This window comes from Bombina bombina, chromosome 2 (assembly GCF_027579735.1).
Source record: "Bombina bombina isolate aBomBom1 chromosome 2, aBomBom1.pri, whole genome shotgun sequence".
NCBI lineage: Eukaryota > Metazoa > Chordata > Amphibia > Anura > Bombinatoridae > Bombina > Bombina bombina.
In genome coordinates, this window is record NC_069500.1 from 323,553,455 (window position 1) to 323,568,766 (window position 15,312).

The window sequence follows — 15,312 nt, forward strand, 5'->3', positions numbered from 1 at the left end:
CATAAGCCAGGTTTAAGAACCAAGGCGCTGCTAGAGCATCTGGGTCCCTGGACCTGGATCCGTAACAAGGAAGCTTGGCGTTCTGGCGAGACGCCATGAGATCCAATTCTGGTTTGCCCCAACGATGAACCAATTGAGCAAACACCTCCGGATGGAGTTCCCACTCCCCCGGATGAAAAGTCTGACGACTTAGAAAATCCACCTCCCAGTTCTCTACACCTGGGATATGGATCGCTGATAGGTGGCAGGAGTGAGTCTCCGCCCAGCGAATTATCTTGGATACTTCTAACATCACTAGGGAGCTTCTGGTCCCCCCTTGATGATTGATGTAAGCCACAGTCGTGATGTTGTCCGACTGAAATCTGATGAACCTCAGTGTTGCCAACTGAGGCCAAGCTAGAAGAGCATTGAATATTGCTCTTAACTCCAGAATATTTATTGGGAGGAGTTTCTCCTCCTGAGTCCACGATCCCTGAGCTTTCAGGGAGTTTCAGACTGCACCCCAACCTAGAAGGCTGGCATCTGTTGTTACAATTGTCCAATCTGGCCTGTGAAAGGTCATACCCTTGGACAGATGGACCCGAGATAGCCACCAGAGAAGAGAATCTCTGGTCTCTTGATCCAGATTTAGTAGAGGGGACAAATCTGTGTAATCCCCATTCCACTGACTTAGCATGCATAATTGCAGCGGTCTGAGATGTAGGCGCGCAAATGGCACTATGTCCATCGCTGCTACCATTAAGCCGATCACTTCCATGCACTGAGCCACTGACGGGCGCGGAATGGAATGAAGAACACGGCAGGAATTTAGAAGCTTTGATAACCTGGACTCCGTCAGGTAAATTTTCATTTCTACAGAATCTATCAGAGTTCCTAGGAACCGATGATGGTCTTTGTGAATCGGTATGTGAAGGTAAGCATCCTTCAAATCCACTGTGGTCATGAACTGACCCTCCTGGATCATAGGAAGGATGGTCCGAATAGTTTCCATTTTGAACGATGGAACTCTGAGGAACTTGTTTAAGATCTTTAGATCCAAAATTGGTCTGAAGGTTCCCTCTTTTTTGGGAACCACAAACAGATTTGAATAAAATCCCTGTCCCTGTTCCGTCTGTGGAACTGGATGGATCACTCCCATTACTAGGAGGTCTTGCACACAGCGTAAGAATGCCTCTTTCTTTATCTGGTTTACAGATAATCTCGAAAGCTGAAATCTCCCTTTTGGGGGGGAAGTTTTGAAGTCCAAAAGATATCCCTGAGATATGATCTCCAACGCCCAGGGATCCTGAACATCTCTTGCCCACGCCTGGGCGAAGAGAGAAAGTCTGCCCCTACTAGATCCGTTACTGGATAGGGGGCCATTCCTTCATGCTGTTTTAGAGGCAGCAGCAGGCTTTCTGGCCTGCTTGCCTTTGTTCCAAGCCTGGTTAGATTTCCAGGTCGGCTTGGATTGAGCAAAAGTTCCCTCTTGTTTTGAAGCAGAGGAAGTTGATGCTGCACTTGCCTTGTAGTTTCGAAAGGCACGAAAATTAGACTGTTTGGCCCTTGATTTGGCCCTGTCCTGAGGAAGGGTGTGACCCTTTCCTCCAGTAATGTCAGCAATAATTTCCTTCAAGCCAGGCCCGAATAGGGTCTGCCCCTTGAAAGGAATGTTAAGTAATTTAGACTTTGAAGTCACGTCAGCTGACCAGGATTTAAGCCATAACGCCCTACGCGCCTGGATGGCGAATTCAGAATTCTTAGCCATTAGTTTAGTCAAATGAACAATGGCATCAGAAACAAAAGAATTAGCTAGCTTAAGTGTTCTAAGCTTGTCAAGTATTTCAGTCAATGGAGTAGCTGTCTGAAAGGCCTCTTCCAGAGATTCAAACCAGAATGCCGCAGCAGCAGTGACAGGCGCAATGCATGCAAGGAGCTGCAGGATAAAACCTTGTTGAATAAACATTTTCTTAAGGTAACCTTCTAATTTTTTATCCATTGGATCTGAAAAAGCACAACTGTCCTCGACAGGGATAGTGGTACGCTTTGCTAAAGTAGAAACTGCTCCCTCCACCTTAGGGACCGTCTGCCATAGGTCCCATCTAAAAATGGGAGGGGGGGGAAAATGGCACACTGGGTCTGTCCCACTCCTTATTAATCATTTCTGTAAACCTTTTAGGTATAGGAAAAACGTCAGTACACACCGGCACTGCATAGTATTTATCCAGTCTACACAATTTCTCTGGCACTGCAATTGTGTCACAGTCATTCAGAGCAGCTAAAACCTCTCCAAGCAACACCCGGAGGTTCTCAAGCTTAAATTTAAAAGTAGACATATCTGAATCAGGTTTCCCCGAGTCAGAGACGTCACCCACAGACTGAAGCTCTCCTTCCTCAGCTTCTGCATATTGTGACGCAGTATCAGACATGGGCCTTAAAACATCCGCACGCTCTGTATTACGCCTAACCCCAGAGCTATCGCGCTTGCCTCTATATACAGGCAGTCTGGCTAATACCGCTGACAGGGTATTATCCATGATCGCCGCCATGTCTTGTAAAGTAATCGCTATGGGCGTCTTTGATGTACTTGGCGCCATTCTAGCGTGAGTCCCTTGAGCGGGAGTCAAAGGATTTGACATGTGGGGGGAGTTAGTCGGCATAACTTCCCCCTCGTCAGAATCTTCTGGTGATATTTCTTTTAAAGATGAAGGCTGATCTTTATTATTTAAAGTGAAATCAATACATTTAGTACACATTCTCCTATGGGGTTCCACCATGGCTTTTAAACATAATGCACAAAGAGGTTCCTCTATGTCAGACATGCTTATACAGACTAGCAATGAGACTAGCAAGCTTGGAAAACACTTTAAATCAAGTTAACAAGCAAATATAAAAAACGTTACTGTGCCTTTAAGAGAAACAAATTTTGTCAAAATTTGAAATAACAGTGAAAAAAGGCAGTTTAACTAACAACATTTTTACAGTGTATGTAACAAGTTAGCAGAGTATTGCACCCACTTGCAAATGGATGATTAACCCCTTAATACAAAATACGGATTGACAAATGAAAAACAAAGTTTTTTGATAGTCACAATAAATTGCCACAGCTCAACTGTGGCTTTACCTTCCTCAATAAACGACTTTTAAAGCCTTTTGAGCCCTTCAGAGATGTCCTATACCATGCAGGAAACTGCTGATGTCTCTGTCTGTAATTTTAAGTGCGCAACAAAGCGCTAAAATAGGCCCCTCCCACTCTTACTACTACAGTGGAAAGCCTCAGGAAACTGTTTCTAGGCAAAAATCAAGCCAGCCATGTGGAAAACACTAAGCCCCAATAAGTTTTATCACCAAAGCATATATAAAAACAATTAAACATGCCAGCAAACGTTTTATATTGCATAATTAGAAAAAGAGTCTATAGCTCTCACAGTAAGCCTGATACTAGTTGTTATTAAATCACTGTATTTAGGCTTAACTTACATTAATCCGGTATCAGCAGCATTTTCTAGCAATTCCATCCCTAGAAAAAATTAAAACTGCACATACCTTATTGCAGGGTAACCTGCACGCTATTCTCCCTCTGAAGTTACCTCACCCCTCAGACATACGTGAGAACAGCAGTGGATCTTAGATATTTCTGCTAAGATCATAGAAAACGCAGGCAGATTCTTCTTCTAAATGCTGCCTGAGAGAAAATAATACAACTCCGGTACTATTTAAAAACAATAAACTCTTGATTGAAGAAAAAACTAACTATATTACACCACTTTCCTCTTACTACCTCCTTCTATGTTGAGGGTTGCAAGAGAATAACTGTGTATGGCAGTTAGGGGAGGAGCTATGTAACAGCTCTGCTGTGGGTGATCCTCTTGCAACTTCCTGTTGGGAAGGAGAATATCCCACAAGTAATGGATGATCCGTGGACTGGATACACTTAACAAGAGAAAAAGCTATTTAACTTAAGGCAATACCCTACAAAAGGCCCTTTTAATGCCCCCCCCCCCCAAAAGACCCTTGATAGTTTTGGGGTGGGGGTTTGTATGGTGTTAGGGGGATTTGTATTTTTTTTTTTGGAGCAAAATAGCTGTTTATCTCAGGGCAATGCCCTACAAAAGGCCCTAGGTAGTTTATTCTAGATTAGGCTTTTTATTTTGGGATGTTTTTTTTTTAAAAAGGGTATTAGAATAGGAATAATCTTTATTTTTTTTAGATTTTTTTTTTGTAATGGTAGTTTTTTTGTTGTGATTTTAGTGGGGGTTTTTTTGTAATGTTAGGCTTTAGTGTAAGACAGGTTAGGTTTTATTTGACAGGTAAGTTTTATTTATTTTAACTAGGTAGTTAGTAAATAGTTAATAACTATTTACTAACTAGTCTACTGAGTTAAAATAAATACAAACTTGCCTGTGAAATAAAAATAAAACCTAAGCTAGCTACAATATAACTATTAGTTATATTGTAGCTAGCTTAGGTTTTATTTTACAGGTAAGTATTTAGTTTTAAATAGGTACTATTTAGTTAATAATTGTAACTTTAATTTAGATATATTTTAATTATGTTAAAGTTAGGGGATGTTAGGGTTAGGTTTTGGGGTAGGTGTAGGGGTTAATAGTTTAATTTAGGTTGTTGCGATGTGGAGGGCTGGCGGTTTAGGGGTTAATAGGTTTATTTAGTTAATAATTGTCATTTTTAATTTAGCTATATTTTAATTCTGTTAAAGTTAGGGGGTGTTAGGGTTAGGTTTAGGGGTAGGGGTTAATAGTTTAATTTAGGTTGTTGCGATGTGGGGGCTGGCGGTTTAGGGTTTAATACGTTTATTTAGTTAATAATTGTAATTTTAATTTATCTATATTTTAATTATGTTAAAGTTAGGGTTACTTTAGGGTTAGGTTTAGGGGTTAATATAGTTTAATTTAGGTTGTTGCCATGTGGGAGGCTGGCGGTTTAGGGGTTAATACGTTTATTTAGTTAATAATTGTAATTTTAATTTATATTTTAATTATGTTTAAGTTAGGGTTACGTTAGGGTTAGGTTTAGGGGTTAATATAGTTTAATTTAGGTTGTTGCGATGTGGGAGGCTGGCGGTTTAGGGTTTAATAGGTTTATTTAGTGGTAGTGATGTGGGAGGCCAGAGATTTAGGGGTCAATAAAAATATTTCGTTGCAGCAATGTTGGGGAGCGGCGAAATATGGAATAATAACTTTAATATAGTTGCGGCGATGTTGGGGAGCGGCGGAATAGGGGTTAATAACTTTAATATAGTTGCGGCGATGTTGGGGTGCTGCAAAATAGGGGTTAATAACTTTAGTATAGTGGCGGCGATATCGGGAGCGACAGATTAGGGGTTAATACCTTTATCTAGGTGGCAGCAATATCAGGAGCGGCAGATTAGGGGTAAATAACTGTAGGCAGGCGTCGGCGATGTCGGGGGCAGCAAATTAGGGGTGTTTAGACTCTGCGTTTATGTTAGGGTGTTAGGTTTAAACTGTATTTTCTTTTTCCCCATAGACATCAATGGGGCTGCGTTGTGGAGCTTTTGTTTCCGTGATCGCAGGTGTTAGACTTTTTTTTTGCAGGCTACTTTTGTGTGCGGTATGGAGCTCAACGCAGCCATATCGCCCACACAAGCCAGGTTTTTTAAACTTGTAATGGCAGTGCTATAGGTTAAATAACGCTACTTTTGTTGCGTTCTTTACTTTCCCTATAGCGCTCCAAACTCGTAATCTATGTGTCTGTGAGGTGTACTCCCTACTAACCTTCTGCAGACTTACAATCTTATTGGATCTGTGTTATTAAAGCATAAAAAAATATATAGACCGGACCACAACAAAGATGGCCGACAGAGTTACAAAAATCCATCACGGGGTAAGGGATAGAACAGACTACTGTGCATGCGTGACCTTTCCAATTAATATGTGGCACCGCTGTAATGCTCGTGGGATACTCCTCTATCAGAACGTACTCAGCCAGTAGTCTTGTTATCACGGTGGCGAGATGGAATGATAGGGAATATTCCAAAGCAGAGAAAGTTAGTAAGAGCGGCACACTACAGACAGGACAGTCCCCAGGGCAAGGCAAATCCTGTAATGGTCAGACAGGCAGGATTCGGCAACAATAAAGCAGTCCAAGGACAAACCAATAGAATGGTCAGACAGGCAGGGTTTGGCAACGGTAAAGCAGTCCAAGGGCACACCACTAGAATGGTCAGGCAGGCAGGGTTCGGCAACAAAGAGGCAATCCTGAATAACAGGGTTTAATAAGCAGAGTAGTCAGACAGGCAGGGTTCAGCAGCAATATATCAGTCCAGCAATTTAGGGGTTAAACAGGTAGAGTAGTCAGACAGGCAGTGTTCAGCAGCAACGTATTGATCCAGCAATTCAGGGGTATAGCAGGCAGAGTAGTCAGACAGGCAGGGTTCAAACACAGCAAGACAATAAGAAAAAATGCTCTATCACTCCCAGGAGTACACAAAGTAACACCTATACTTGGGCAGTGATAGATCGTTAGATAGAAGCTTACATAGGCGCAGGATTCACGCCACAGACGTCCGGACCGGCATCAGGAGAAGGGAGCGTGCGGCGATTACATCAGTGCTGCACGCATTCCAACCCAACACAGCCCCTGGCAACGAGCAGGGAAGGAGATACTGCACCCCTAGCAATGGCTAGAGCGGCATGGCGTGACAACCACACAGTTAGCCTTGGATACAATTGGATCAGATAGTCACGAATGCGCAGGAGCCACATGAATTAAAGTGAACCCTCTCATACCCTCAAACGGATTAGGATACAGATGAAGATACCAATGTGACTCAAAATATAGGACATGACTAAAACAAATATTGAACCAAAATACTCATACAGGAGCACGAGAGAATTTAGGTTGCATAAAATAATTAGTAAATTAATAGTGTTTATATCAGATGAGACCACTGATTCTACTTAGATCATATTTGGAGAATTATAAATATTTCATGTAGTAACTTTGCTGAATAAAGTAACACTAGGTTATTTTTTATTAGCTCAAACAGGAGGGTGTGAAGAAAATTATTTTATTGGCTGTTTTATTTTTCATTGTTGTTGCAAGTCTTAGCAAAAGTTACTTAGCTTTGCCACACAGCCTCTTTCAGAAGTATAGCAGTTTGTTTCTGGCTTAGTGGCCATGTTTAAGGTATTATTTACAATTGTATAGAGTAACTGTGAGTTATTATCTGTAGAAGTACAATAAATGTATTTAGTCTGTATTTTATACCCACAATGTTTCCATGGGTTTAAATGACATAGGATAAGTTAAGGAATTAAAGCAAATTGTGATGCTTATAAAGAGAACAATTCTGTGGTGCATAATTGTGATTGTATCAGAGTGCATGCTTATCTTGTGACTTGAGTGTCTGTTGCTATGAGGATCCACCTGCTTTCCTTGCTATCCCATGAACAAACCATCATACATCCAGCATGTACCTGCAGATGGACACTTTCTCATGTGCAAAGCACCCTAAGTGCAAATGGACTATGATATTGAAGCAGAGTGTCTGAGGGAGGTGTAGCTCTAAAAGGACAAAGTTTTTTTAAAGTGATAAGGGGCCACCCAGAGATGTATGTGCTGTTCCTATGTTTATGCTTTACTGTGGGGAGTGTATAAGAGCAGGGAACTGTCAATGCTAATTGGGGATGCTAGCTATACAGGTTGAGAAACAAAGATGCAGTGCTGTTTGGGGGTAGATAGGGAGCTGGTTGGGTCTTTGTGTAGATAGAAGACCAGAAGTTTAGGGATTCTGGGAGGTAGACGTAGAGTATTAGAGAGACCGTACTAATATGCAGTGATAAACTGTAGCTATTATAGCAATAAGTGTGTATAAATTTCTCAACAGTATTTTAATAGATTTGTTAATAGGTTTACACATTTTCTGTGACATTTATATAGCTGTTTTATTGTATATTATTCTGTTAGAATAAAAGGGGGCAATGTAAGAATATATAACCAATCTGCCTCCATCTTGTCATTTTTGCATTTTCTATCTTGTCATCATTTCTAAGCTAACACTGAACTATTGTTGTTCTCAATATATTTGCTTTTGCAACCTTAGTCTACTGACATTTGTTCTTGTGGAATAACTATGGCCTAGATTTAGAGTTTTGTCGGTAAGGACCCGCGTAGCTAACGCCGGCTTTTTTCTGGCCGCACCATAAAAATAACTCTGGTATTGAGAGTCCACATAAAGGCTGCGTTAGGCTCCAAAAAAGGAGCGTAAAGCATTTTTAACGCAGCTTCAACTCTCGATACCAGAGTTGCTTACGCAAGCGGCCAGCCTCAAAAACGTGCTCGTGCACGATTTCCCCATAGAAAACAATGGGGCTGTTTGAGCTGAAAAAAACCTAACACCTGCAAAAAAGCCGCGTTCAGCTCCTAACGCAGTCCCATTGTTTGCTATGCGGAAATACTTCCTACGTCTGCACCTAACACTCTAACTTGTACCCCGAGTCTAAACACCCCTAACCTTACACTTATTAACCCCTATTCTGCCGCGCCCGCTATCGCTGACCCCTGCATATTATTATTAACCCCTAATTTGCCGCTCCGTAAACCGCCGCTACTTACATTATCCTTATGTACCCCTAATCTGCTGCCCTAACATCGCCGACCCCTATATTATATTTATTAACCCCTAATCTGCCCCCCACAACGTCGCCTCCACCTGCCTACACTTATTAACCCCTAATCTGCCGAGCGGACCTGAGCGCTACTATAATAAAGTTATTAACCCCTAATCCGCCTCACTAACCCTATAATAAATAGTATTAACCCCTAATCTGCCCTCCCTAACATCGCCGACACCTAACTTCAATTATTAACCCCTAATCTGCCGACCGGAGCTCACCGCTATTCTAATAAATGTATTAACCCCTAAAGCTAAGTCTAACCCTAACACTAACACCCCCCTAAATTAAATATAATTTTAATCTAACGAAATTAATTAACTCTTATTAAATAAATTATTCCTATTTAAAGCTAAATACTTACCTGTAAAATAAACCCTAATATAGCTACAATATAAATTATAATTACATTGTAGCTATTTTAGGATTAATATTTATTTTACAGGCAACTTTGTAATTATTTTAACTAGGTAACTATTAAATAGTTCTTAACTATTTAATAGCTATTGTAGGTAGCTGGCGGCGACGTTGTGGGGGGCAGGTTAGGGGTTAATAAATATAATATAGGGGTCGGCGGTGTTAGGGGCAGCAGATTAGGGGTACATAAGTATAACGTAGTTGGCGGTCGGCAGATTAGGGGTTAAAAAAATTTAATCGAGTGGCGGCAATGTGGGGGGACCTCGGTTTAGGGGTACATAGGTAGTTTATGGGTGTTAGTGTACTTTAGAGTACAGTAGTTAAGAGCTTTATAAACCGGCGTTAGCCCAGAAAGCTCTTAACTACTGACTTTTTTCCTGCGGCTGGAGTTTTGTCGTTAGATTTCTAACGCTCACTTCAGACACGACTCTAAATACCGGAGTTAGAAAAATCCCATTGAAAAGATAGGATACGCAATTTACGTAAGGGGATCTGCGGTATGGAAAAGTCGCGGCTGAAAAGTGAGCATTAGACCCTTTTTTGAGTGACTCCAAATACCAGAGTTAGCCTAAAACCAGCGTTAGGAGCCTCTAACGCTGGTTTTCACGGCCAACGCCAAACTCCAAATCTAGGCCATAGTTTGCTAGTATCAACATGGTCTCACTATATTTCTTGTTATCATATATCAAGGCTGAATGTCTACAGTTTTCTTGCCTTTTACATAAACAATTATTTGTCTCAAGTGCTGTTATTTTCCACTATGTTGTAGTATGTTGTAATAAGGGGGCGTGTATGAAGCCCCTTTGTGTCAATTGACAATGTATGTGATGTAAACTATATAACTGCATTGTAGGCGGTCAATAAACAGTGCAGTTGCTATACTTCATTTGTGTGGGCTGACAGTCTGTTCCAGAGATCTCGTATCAGGTATGAAATTCTGCTCCAGCTGAGGTTAGAATACTTGTTGGTGATATGTTGTATCCAGCCTCTGTAAGTTCCCCTAACACTGTCACAATGGACTGACTCTCCCACTTACAAAGATGGTCACTCCCTTGATCTGATCTTTAGCTATTGATGCACTATTTAAAACATCACAATCTCCCCTTTTCCTCCTTCTGACCATCATCTTCTCACTTGCAAAATCAAATCCCTCCCTACATCTCTCCCTCCTTCTACCCCTCACACCAAACTTCACAGAAGCATTATGTCATTAGATCAGCAACAGCTCGCTAGTTCTCTCGAACCTCTCCTCTCATCTATCTCCTCCTTTTCCTGCTCTGACTAATCTATCTGCCACTTTAATTCCATCCTTACATCAGTCCTTGACAATCTGGCCCTTCCTACCATAGCTCGGAAATCACACACTCATCCTCAGCCCTGGCATACTCCTCTGACACGGTACCTATGCAGATGTTCCTGTACTGCTGAGCGGCACTGGAGAAAATCTCAGAGTTGAGCTGACTTTCTTCACTACAAGTTCATCTTGAACTCCTACTATTCTGTCCTTAATCTTTATAAGCAACATTACTTCTCTACTCTTATAGCTACTCTTTCTTCAAACCCAAAACGTCTGTTCTCCACTTTCAATACTCTTCTCCGCCCACCCCCACCTCCTAATACAACTTCCCTGTCAGCTCAATATTTTGCCCGCAACTTCAATAACAATATCTACTCCATCAGAAACAAAATCAGCTCTAAACATACTTCCAGTCTCTCACCCCCTCAAAAGCTCACAATCAACCAAAACTCACATAGCCATAGATTTAGTTCTTTCACCCCTGTTACTGAGGAAGAAGTTTATACTGTGCTGTCAACTCACTACCTGTCCCATCGACCCTATACCCGCACAGCTACTCCCCTCCCTCTCTTCTACCCTTACCCCTATACTCACACACTTTTTCAACCTCTCCCCCAGCACTGGAATATTTCCCTCATCTCTAAAACATGCACTGGTCCTCAAAAAACCTTCTCTCGATCCACCCTCCTCATCCAACTACCGCCCTATTTCCCTACTCCTCCTTGCCTCAAAGCGTCTTGAAAAGCTAGTATATGCATGCCTATCCAATTTCCTTACATTAAACTCCCTCCTTGACCCACTGCAATCTGGAATTCGCCCCCATCACTACACAGAGACAGCAATTGTTAAGGTTACCAATGACCTACTTACAGCAAAATCCAAAGGCCACTTCTCTCTGCTTATCCTCCTTAATCTGTCTGCAGCCTTTGATACTGTTGACTACCCTCTTTTGCTCCAAACCCTTCAATCCTTCGGCATTTGTGACACAGCCCTCTCGTGGTTCTCTTCCTACCTGTCTAACCGTAACTTTAGTGTAGCCTTCTCTGGGGCTTCCTCTGCCACGTTATCACTTTCTGTTGGGGTACTGCAAGGCTCTGTCCTTGGCCCCCTTCTCTTCACAATCTACACATCATCACTAGGTTCCCTAATAAAGTCCCACGGGTTTCAATATCATTTGTATGAGCTCCTTATTTTCCCCCCTTCTTCCAAAATCTCCACCCCCCATCTCTCTATAACTGTTGACAACTCTATCATTACTCTTACCAAGCAAGCCCGATTTCTTGGGGTCACATCTGACTAAGATATTTCTTTCACTCCTCACATTCAGTCCTTTGCTAAATCCTGCCGCTTCCACCTTAAAAACATTTCTAAAATTAGACATTTCCTTACACAAGACACAACCAAGATTTGAATCCACTCTCTCATCCTTTTCCGCCTCAACTATTGCAACTCCATCCTCTTTGGTCTCCCTAGCTGCCTCCTAGCTCCTTTACAATCCATAATGAATGCCTCTGCCAGGCTCATCTTTCTTACACGTCGCTCTTCATTTGCTCCACCTCTCAGCCAACCCCTTCACTGGCTTCCTCTTGCCTCCAGGATTAAACACAAAATTCTGACAGCACTGCCCTCCCCCTATATTTAAGACCTTGTCTCCAGATACTCTCGCTCCAGTCCCCTTCGCTCTGCTCACAACCTCCTACTCTCCTCCTCTCCTATTACCTCCTCACATTCCCATTTACAGGACTTCTCCAGACTGGCTCTCACCTTGTGGAACTCTCTGCCTTGCTCCACAAGACTCTCTCCTAGTTTTGAAAGCTTCAAGCGCTCCCTAAAGACTCTACTGTTCAGTGATGCATACAACCTACACTAACCTTTCCTTATACCAGTTCCTCTCCACTATTGCTATCCTCTTGAACCCCCTTAGCATGTAAGCCTAAGAGCCCAACTGTTTGCATATCACCTTCATAAGAGCTGACTACAACACTGTGACTCTCGACATGTCCCTCTACCCATTTGATCCCTATAAATGTTATAAATGTTATCTTGTATACCGCCTATGTTTATAGTGCTGTGGAATATAAATCCACATTGTACTCTGTGAATGCTTTTACAATTGAATCTTTATCTGTATAGGTTTTCTCATTTACCTTAATAGCCCCTAAAGGTTTTTTACTTTTTCTGTTATTTAACTAAAAAAGCTAGTATCTTGCCAGTTTTGTTCCCAAATTTAAAGAGGTGTCCTGCTTTCCTAAAAAGAGAAAAATTTACCTGTTGTTAACAAGTCTTTGACAAAGGGATTTTCATAGAAAATAAAAAAAAATTATATTTCTGCTCTAGGTTTAGAAAAGACAATGGTTTTTGTTACTTACTGCACCAAAGAATGCACACCCAGTCCCCAGGCTTACAGCAGTCGGGATTATACCAAATCTTCGTGCCTGGATGTTAAACACAGAAATTACTGAAATGATGTGATACTTAAAAGGTGCAGCATATAGATCTCAGTGAGCAACTATTGATAATGACAAAACCACAGCATACAACAGTCCTATCTTCATCATAAGCAGAGGGTCAGCCATCACACTTAAGTTATACAAATAAGTTGAGCAGCTCAAGCACCACAGCAGTTCTAAAGTCAAAGTGACAGCTATAACTTTTATAGGAACTGATACAATATAATAGTGATTTCCACTGTAATTAACCCTAACTACTACTACCGTGGCTCACAAGGTTCATAGTAAACGACAGCTGTATCCCTGTCCCAGAGAAAATCACCCTAACCATAACAGTACTTTTCCTAGTATATGATTCCTCTATCTAAATAATCCCTTTTACCTACAAGATAATCCCCTTTTGCCTCAATAAGATCTCTGCTACTGCTATAATTTGTTAATTGGTGGATTCATTTACTGTGATGTTGAGTCATTTGGAAAGGGGAAGTGGGGGTTTGCAGAGTAGGATGGTGTTGGAGTTGGGTCAGAGTAATTTAGGGTAAATTACACTGGGAAAGGTTTGCTTAGCATGGATAGGGATAATTGTGTTTGTGAGGTCATGGGTTACATTTTATTGTATTATAAAGGAAGGGCCAAAAGCACACTGGAAGCTGGTTGTAAGTAATTGATATTATTTAGTTAACCCCATATAGGGCTAGATTACGAGTGGAGCTCAATTTTGTGCTTGCGTTCAAGTATTACATCCACCAGACATACGTTTTTTTGGCTAAGCAGTTCACGCTCGTATTACGAGTTGAAAGTAAAAGGTTTACGCTCGAGCACAAACATATTTGCGATAAAAGATAGACTACAAGAAGTTGCAAATGCATAATCACATTCCCCCACAGACTTTAACAGAGCCGCCATTTAAAAAAAAAAAAAAAAAGATTATTTAAAAGTGCAAATACAGAATCTTATATGGCATAATGTACATTCTAATGTTCTGAACATAGCAGAAAATGTTCTATATTTTGTTAAATATATATTCATATCTATATATAATTGATTATATATAGGTATAGATATATACAGCTACATTTAGGAATATCTATTTAACAATACTTAGAACTTATTCCCCTATGTGCAGAACATTTGAATGCACAATATGCACAGTATTTACAGCAAATACACTAACTACAACACTAACTTTACAACACTTTATTAAATATGAATATTGCATAGATATGATTTTTCATTTAGCTACTTGACTACATAGGGCTTCAATGCATATATGTATATATATATATATATATATATATATATATATGTTTTTATGTGTTTATATGTGTAAATACATATCTAAACATATAAATACATATGTACATACATATACATATTTAGATATGTGTATGTATGTATCTCTATGTTAAAGTCCTTTGCATGCCTTTGAGCCCTTATTTTTTAATGCAATTTTGTTTTGCAATAATTTTTATTAGACATTGTTAATATGAGTGTAATTGTACTGTTAAATGTATTTTTTGATGTGTTTTGTGCAACTTTCTTGTCTTGTGCATGTCACGCTGCACGCTCTGTTCAGGTTTTATTCGCCCTTCCTCTTCTGCCAAGGCTGGCTTCTTTTTTGTCAGTAAAAAGGATGGAGGACTCAGACCCTGTATCGACTACAGAGCCCTAAACAACATTACTATCAAGAATCATTATCCTATTTCTTTGATCAATGAACTATATGATTCGATCCAAAAAGCTTGCTACTTTACAAAGTTGGACCTACGTGGGGCGTACAATCTCATTCGTATCTTCCCTGGACATGACTGGACATGAGTGGAAGACTGTCTTCAACACAAGATCAGGGCATTATGAATACCTTGTGATACCTTTTGGACTGTGTAATGCCCCTGCTGTCTTCCAAGCATTTGTCAATGATGTCTTCCGTGACCTCCTTAATCGTACTGTCATCGTCCTTATATTCTCTTTCACCCTTGAGGAGCATCATGAGCATGGAAAATAGGTACTTCTTTGCCTAAGAAACAATTCTCTGGTAGCCAAACTGGAGAAATGTGAGTTTGATCAAGTCAAGATCCAGTTCCTTGGCTATGTCATCTCGAAGGAAGGTTTTGCCATGGATGCTACTAAGTTAACCGCAGTTATGGAATGGCCTCAACCCACCTCATTAAAGGAACTACAGAGATTATTGGGGTTCTCCAACTATTATCGCAAGTTTATAAAGAACTTCTCCCAAATAGTTGCTCCCTGTCACTGAGCTGACTAAATGAAACAGAGACTGCAAGAATTGGCGTCCAGTAACTCTGGATGCTTTCTCTCATCTGAAAAAAGGTCTTTTATTCTGCTCTTGTGCTCCACTACTCTGATCCTGACCTGCAGTTCACTTAAGAGATTGATGCCTCTGAGATAGGAGCTGATGCGGTCTTAACCCAAAGGGACCCTTTAACCTCCAAGTTGCACCCTGTAGCCTTTTTCTATAAACGGTTCACACCTGCAGAAAGGAATTACGAAGTTG

At 40.8% G+C, this 15,312-nt stretch overlaps 1 protein-coding gene across 1 annotated transcript in view; it reads right to left on the reverse strand.

Moving 5' to 3' along the window:
* The window catches only part of LOC128646936 (P2X purinoceptor 6-like), a 314,143-nt gene that overhangs the window by 33,134 nt on the left and 265,697 nt on the right, over positions 1-15,312 (reverse strand). Inside the window, exon 10 of the mRNA XM_053699746.1 lies at positions 12,717-12,782. Coding sequence (XP_053555721.1) covers positions 12,717-12,782 — 66 coding nt within the window. The remainder of the gene's footprint in view (positions 1-12,716; positions 12,783-15,312) is intronic.